The sequence below is a fragment of the Barbatula barbatula genome, assembly GCF_947034865.1.
Source record: "Barbatula barbatula genome assembly, chromosome: 11".
NCBI lineage: Eukaryota > Metazoa > Chordata > Actinopteri > Cypriniformes > Nemacheilidae > Barbatula > Barbatula barbatula.
The window spans coordinates 6,632,091-6,640,030 of NC_136774.1; the positions used below are offsets into that span (position 1 = coordinate 6,632,091).

At 41.3% G+C, this 7,940-nt stretch overlaps 1 protein-coding gene across 1 annotated transcript in view; it reads left to right on the forward strand.

Moving 5' to 3' along the window:
- pdlim2 (PDZ and LIM domain 2 (mystique)) overlaps positions 1-2,846 on the forward strand; it is a 58,875-nt gene extending 56,029 nt beyond the window's left edge. The window contains exon 10 of the mRNA XM_079468427.1: positions 67-2,846. Coding sequence (XP_079324553.1) covers positions 67-259 — 193 coding nt within the window. The 3' untranslated portion in view covers positions 260-2,846. The remainder of the gene's footprint in view (positions 1-66) is intronic.
- The last annotated feature ends 5,094 nt before the right edge of the window (positions 2,847-7,940 follow it).

Genomic DNA, 7,940 nt, shown 5'->3' on the forward strand with positions numbered 1-7,940 from the left:
TAGGGAAAAGCTGTACTCATCTATTTTCATTTATTAAAGTAGAGTTTTTTTTCTCTTCACTTTCAGCACCCAGGCTGTTAGGATCACAGACGATCACTTTCGTCACCCACAATGTTACACCTGTACAGAGTGCGGCCTCAACCTAAAGATGCGCGGCCACTTCTGGGTGGAAGAGGAAATGTTCTGCGAGAAACACGCTAGAGATAGATACAAAGGCCCGGGCACCAGCCCTCACTCCGTTGTGTCCCCCCACCACTGAGACGCCCAACCAGCCACCCTCCTAACACGCCTCTGCCGGTTGGCTGGGAGAATGACGTCATTGTTGCATTGTACAATGGGGGCCATATAAGACGTTTGGTGTCATGTCACTTGAAGCTTTGGGACCCTGTTCAGTAAAGTCCACTCCTCTGATACTTCGGAGACTATAAGTTTTGATCTTTAGTATTTGAAGTGGAGTTTATATAGGAGTGTGTGCTGTCAGCGTATTATAATCACATTCCTACATGACCTTCCTCTTCCACGTGTTGTATTATGTTTTGAAAACTGCTTATGTTTCACATAGACATTTAACTTTGGTTTATAAAAATAGTCGTTTGCAGAGCCTTTCAGGATATAGAGTCCATACGGTAAGATGCATTAAGTGAGAATGCACACAGGACTGGTTTCCTAAGTGTGTTTGTGCATGTGTGAAATAATTCAGAAATGATTTAATTCATGTGTTTCTGGCTTTTCTCAGCGGCTTCGAACATATGCACTTTTGTTGAAGGGTTTTATGATTACTTGGAAGTGATTCTTAGTTTGATGTTTATGCTTCCCTTCATTAAAAAAATCCACAACAGAGCTCTCATTCAGAAGCACAGATATATAGAACGCAGTTTATTTTCCTGTAGCTTTGTATTAAACAAAAGATATTGAAAGATTTGTGATATTTGTTGTATATATGTTTCACCTTAAACTATGTGTAGATGGAGAGGGTTTTGTGTGCACATTTGTGTGTTCAGGGTTGCATGTTTCACTAGACTGTATTGTATATTTTTGGGCAAGCGAGGTTTGTTCATGCTCTGGTGCAGGACAATGGAGTGTCGAGGTGGAATATTTGACGTATTTAAAAAAAAAGAAATGCGTTAAATCCTCATTCTGTGTAGGGTTAGACTCTCTTTACCTTTTCTGTTGCAAATAAACATCTTTATGATTATCAGTAAATATTTAGTGTCTCAAATAAATGAGCATGTTTTACGCTTGTTAATCGTATTTAGTTATATAACTGACAATTCCAGGACATATGCATTGTGGGATTTCATGCTAGGTGTACAGTATATACTGTAGATGAATGCATCCCGATTATTGCACAAGTAGTGTGTCCTCCTGATTCTTTATTCCTGAACATCAGTATAGTGATATTATTCTAGATGCTGTACAAGTAAGCTTGTCAATTATAAGCAGGTGTGCAACGTGATCTTGACCCGTCTCGAGCTATTCCAAACGCTACGATTTTTTCAAACATGTTAGATATTATTGCCAAGTAATCTCGTTATGTGTGAAGCTGTGGAACCAATACAGCCAATAATAGCGCAGAAGGTTTATGTCAAGTTATTGCCTGGACTGCTGACATGTATTCATTAACATTACAGAGCGCGGTTAAATGGCTAGTTTAACAGACATGTTGCTAGTTTAAACTAGCAACAAGTCTGTATAAAGGAATATAGAAAACTCTTAAATAACTCTTCAATGTTTCATGCTCGATTCCAGTGGATGGCGTAAACGCACAAACAACTCATTTGCCATCCACCATCAAACTAGAAGTGTTCACGATGTGGGGGTTGTTTTCGCTGTTGGTCCTTGACCAAAGTCTTGTTGTTTGCACACTTTGTCTGCGTTGTGTAGTGTGCGCGCTGCTACAACATGATAAAGGGTGACAAACAAACAGCGTTGTGTAGTGTAAGCCGGCACCATAGCAATTCAAGTAGTCTCACATTCCCTGTAGTGTCAGCTCGGATTTAACTAAACTGGTCGGCTAGTTTCAGAAAAGCACCTGGTTCAAGCTGGCGTTCCAGCCTCCGTAAAACCCGGTTGAGACGAGCCTTACCAGCCATTGATCCGTGACTGGTTTTAATTGTTTTTTAAAAGGTTTGGTTGATACAGTTTTATAAGGGACCAAACTTTTTGGTAAATAATGGAGCAAGGTTCATTTTGAAGTTTGCAATATAGGCTTAGCAAAAACACAAGCCATTTCACCATAGACATGAGGGTAATAATTCCAGTTACGGATGAGATCTTCAGAACTTGAAATAAGCCATCTGTTTATATTTTGTTTTACGATTTAAAAGTCGTACTAACTCGTATACAATAAAGACATCTGACACATCATTATGGTGAAAACATTTGGTTAAAACTAGATTTTTTTCAAATTAAGGTCGACTTTTACATAGTCCCGCACAGCCAGACCTTCATAATTCTTGGCTGGCACTAACATTTGAATGGAATTGCCCATGCTTGGGAGGAAATAGTTTTTCTCTGTGTGACCACCAGAGGGAGGTAATTATTCATTTTGGTAAAGAGGCCACTACGGTTGACGACATGTTCTACTTTTTTGTTTTCCACTGCACTACTCGAACATTGTTGAAAAAGCAATTAACCTTGTAGGAAATAAAGCCTAAATTGACTACAACGTTCACCTGTTAATACATATACTTACGAGCTTTGATTAGGTAAGCTTTGTACATTTGGTTTGTTATTTTTTGCATAGCCTCCCATTTGGAGTTCTCCCACTCTTAATTACAACTATGCAACATGAATTTGTCGTTTTCAATCTTTCTGATGATTTGAATAAAACACCACAAACATTCAGTGTTGGAGATCACTTTTCAGCATGACTGAAGGCCAGGGACATGCACAGACATTTTGAGGGGCAGGGGCTCAATTTCATATTTGTTTTAATGTTTTATAAACCAAATGCTAAATGCAAACTATATTAAAGCAAATATATTTTTTTCATTACTCACACCCAATTGTTTCATGTTCCGTTTTTCAACAGACGTCTACAAAATAATCAGTTCACATTAGAATTCACAAATTTTATCACAAAACGGGCAACAACAAAATAAACTAAGCCACAATATGCATGTTTTCTATGCTAAAGTTTCAAGTTTATATTTAGAATAAAATACTGCACAAAGGACACATTTAAACTAATAATTCGTTTTTTTGCAACAGCCTATTAACTGTTGGTGTCCCAATAAAAACAAAATAATTAAAACAATGACCTTCACACTTAGGTGTGACAAAATGCAGCAGACTCTACATTTCTTAGAGGCCTCAGGAAACACAGCAGTTCAACAGCAAGCTACTTTTTATTGATGAAAACAGGAGAAAACAACAGTATTGCTTATCGGACGGAGAATTGCCACACGTAACATCAGAATACCACTTAACTAGATGGATGCTCAATAAAACCCTCATCTTCAGTTAGGAATCTGGGCGTTTTATTCTATAGTAATCTTTCATTTGATTAAACCTCTCCACTTGGCCGTCGGTCTGGGGATGGTACACCAAGGTTTGGGGGTGTTTTACCTGGAGGAGGTGGCAGAGGTCGGCCATTAGCTGGGATAGGAACGGGGTGCCCTGGTCCGTCAGGATTTCGGACGGAATTCCCACACTACTGAAGAGCAGGAACATCTCCTTGGTGATCGCTTTGGTCGTGGCTTTTCGGAGGGGCAGGGCTTCTGGATACTGGGTGGCGTAGTCCACGATCACCAAGATTTGCTCGTGGCCTCGGGCAGACCTCGGCAGCGGCCCTACCAAATCCAGGCCAATGCGGGAGAAGAGTACCTCTATGATGGGGAAGGGAATAAGCGGGCTGGGGGGAGGATGCTGAGAAGTCTTCTGGCATATGGGGAAGTTTTGACAAAATCTCTTGACGTCCGCCTCCATTCCGGGCCAGTGGAACCAGTCCCTGATCCGCTTGGCCGGTGTTGGTGGCGCCAAGGTGTCCAGCCATCGGATGCATGTGTGCCGATTCCAGGATGGTCCCCAACGCAGCACAACCTTTTTGACTATGAAGTATGGGAGGGGGTGAGGCTCCGGGTGTTGAACCCTGTCATCGTTGACCCAAACCTGGCTCCAGCATCTTCCCGTTGGTCCTGTCCTAAGCACCCTCCTTCTGTGATCCTCTGGAAGAGATCGCACAGAGGGTTGGGGGAGACAAACGCGACTCATCCTCCGGTTCACTCTCGGTGGCCATCAGGGCTGGCCAGGGTCTGGCGGCGTCGCGGGCAGGGATCATTTCGGGGGCTGTATGGAGGTAGGCATCAATGTCATCGAGCTGGGTCGGCTTGGTTATGTGCTGGTGGGCGGTTACGCTGTTAAACGCGATGTCCATGAGGCGGCTGAGGACTTTTCTTCCATCTCGGCTGGCCGTCAGGGGACACAAAAGTGAGTAAGAGAGAGAGAGCGAGTTCCTGCGAACGAGATGGCAAAACAGGGATTAACAACGGTGTCTGGGTTGTGCCCGCATTCTCCACCAACGGTGACAGGCAGAAAGCAAAACAGACACTGCTGGTTACGGTTTTATCTCCGGAGGGTGATTTATTGAAGTGAGAGCTGTGGGGGAATTAGCTCAGTGCCCGGCGCGCTTCCTGTCATGTAAGGTCCTGGAGTGAATGTGAGTGTGTTTGTGGTGTCTGCCGATCGTTTGCTGTTTTTCCCTGTTCACAGAGACCAGCAGCCGTGTGTTAATTAGTTATAGAAGAGGAGTACAATCTCACCTCTCCTCTTCCTCTGCCACTTATAAGGGATGAGCTTGATGAGACTAAGGTACCAACGATCAGCAGGTGCGGCGCCTTTCCCTTGGCATATCGTATCGCTTATTGGCCTACTTACCACACCCTATTGTATGCTGTGTGAGACTACTCGCCTGTATACAGTCACTTTCAGTTTCATTTTCGTTTCCTTGTGGTGAATCTGTTCATGTAAATACATTAAAGCACTGTTGTAATGTAAATTGCTCTAATACAAGTCGTTGTTCTTGTGATGTGTATGCCATGATTATATATATATATATTTATAATGTAATTTCATATACTGATAATTTTCTTATTTCTGTTATTGTACAACCACATCTATATACCCATAGCAAAATAACTCAATAAACCCCTTTTGAACCTGACCCTTGACAACATCATGTGTCCTGATCGATACACCAAAGAAAGGCTAGAGACCGTAGAACCTCCTTAGAACTACAACCCTTACTAAACTACTATTTAGTAAAGATTGATTCGGGTGATTCGCCGGACATACCTGTTGTTAAGGACAACTTAAAACAAATGGTTACATTTTATGTACAATACTTTTCCAGAAAAGTACAGTCCGAATATTCAAGTGTGTGCAATGCATTTCACGGATGATTGCTTCACGAACCTGGGAGAGATCAAGACCGGCTATGCACGGAAGCTTTTGTTAAAAAGTGGGGCAATTCCAACTGTTAAAACTCTGCAAGGACTGTCTGGTGCCTGTAAGTATATTTTCATTGTAAAAGACTTTGTTACAGACTAACGCGAGTTGAGTTTGATGTTGTTGTTTCTTTGTGTGATCTGCAAATGCAAACACGTGCGCAACGTGGAAAAAAAGACAACATAAGTCCTAATGCAGGAGGAAAGAGCGCCTTTTCTCTGCACCATCTCATTCCTTATGATGCAGATTAAATGACAATTCAATACTTAATAACCTCACCTCTCTGTGTATTGCGTTTATCAAAGTTGACTCAACCTAGATTAAGGAATAAGAAAATTCCACAACAAGGCTTTTCCCTTTACATCGCTGTTATAGTTTCAGTGTAGAAAACACGTCGTGTGGCGATGGAAGGCGAAAGGAAGGGAGACAAATTGGTCAATTATCTCAATTCTCTCGCATTTCAAGGCAAGGCAAGTTTATTTGTATAGCACATTTCATACACAATGGCAATTCAAAGTGCTTTACATAAAAGAAATTAAAAATATCCATTTGATAAAACAGTGAAGAAATAAGAAAAATAAAATTAACCAGTTAAGAATAAAATAAAATATAGTTAGAATAGATAATAAATAAAGTACAGCACAAACAGTCGGACGGTCAGAGGCACAGTGCACATTAATTAAATGCAAAGTTAAACAGATGTGTTTTGAGTCTGGATTTGAATGTGACTACTGTAGGAGCACATCTGATCTCTTCTGGAAGCTGGTTCCAGCTGTGGCTCGCATAATAGCTAAATGCAGACTCTCCTTGCTTGGAGAGAACCCTTGGTATTTCTAGCTGATGCGATCCTAATGACCTGAGTGTTCTTTTGGGTCTGTATTCAATGAGCATGTCTGCAATGTATTGAGGTCCTAGGCCATTGAACGATTTATATACCAGTAATACAACTTTACACTGGCTACCAGATACATATAGGATAGATTTTAAAGACCTGAGGACTGGTGTGATATGATCATATTTTCTGGTTCTGCTCAGAATCCTTGCCGCAGCGTTCTGTATGAGCTGCATCTGTCTTATGGTCTTTTGGGGAGGCCAGTAAGGAGGCCATTACAATAATCCACCCTGCTGGTGATGAAAGCCACCAGTTTCTCTAAGTCTTGCCTGGAAACAAAGCATCTAATTCTTGCTGATATGCTGATTTAGTTATTGCTTTGACATGACTACTGAAGCTAAGGTCTGACTCTAGAGACACACCGAGATTCCTGACTTGATTTTTTGTTGTTTGACCTTTAGAGTGAAGGTAGGCGTTCACCTTGAGAACTTCATCTTTATTTCCAAACGCAATGACTTCAGTTTTGTCTTTGTTTAACTGAAGAAAGTTTTGGCACATCCAACTATTTATTTCATCAATGCATTTGAGCAGGGAGTCAATGGGGCTGTAATCGTTAGGCGAGTATATCTGTGTGTCTGTCTATAAGTATGTTGTGATCGACCGTGTCAAATGCAGCACTGAGGTCGAGTAGGACCAGCACGGATAATTTGCCTGTATCAGTACTTAAGCGAATGTCGTTTACTATCTTAATGAGTGCTGTCTCTGTGCTGTGATGCGGGCGGAACCCAGATTGAAAATTGTCAAAGTATCTGTTTGAGCTTAAGAATTTGTTCAGCTGGTTGAAGACAACTTTTTCAATGATCTTACAGATGAAGGGTAGATTTGAGATCAGTCTATAGTTGTTTAATATGGTCTTATCCAGATTGCCCTTTTTCAGGATGGGTTTGACAACAGCAGTTTTCAGGGAGTTTGGGAAACTTCCAGAGAGAAGCGAGGCATTTACCACATCTAGGAGACCTGCTTCTAAACAGTTTAACACACTTTTGAAAAAAGATGTGGGAAGTGCGTCAAGGGCGAAAGTTGATGTTTTAAGGTGTTGAACGGTTTCTTCCAAATTTTCGCCATAAATTTCTTCAAAATCAGACATTAAAACTACTTTCTTAGGTTGTGGTGTGATCTGTCTGACCCCAGCGCTACTCAAGGATGTGCTGATCACCTTTCTAATGTTATTGATTTTATCAGAGAAGAAAGAAGCAATCTCACTGCACTTGCTGACTAAAAGCATTTCACTGGGAATCTGGCTTGGGGGGTTTGTCAGTCTGTCTACAGTAGCGAAAAGAGTCTGGGTGTTGTTTAAGTTGCTATTTATAAATTTGAGAAGAAAGTCTGCCTAGCTTTGCATAGTTCCATATTGAAAGCATGGATGGTGTCTTTGTAGATGTTATAACGGACTACAAGTTTTGTCTTCCGCCACGAGCGCTCTGCTTTTCTGCATTGTCTTTTCATATTTTGTACTGCTGTTGAGTTTCTCCAAGGTGCTTTTTGTCTACCACTCTTCCTGACTTTCACAGGAGCAATATCATCAATTACACTTTTAACCTTCGAGTTAAAAGAATCAAGGAGAGAATCAACAGAGTCAGCAGATATGCTTGGTGTTAAA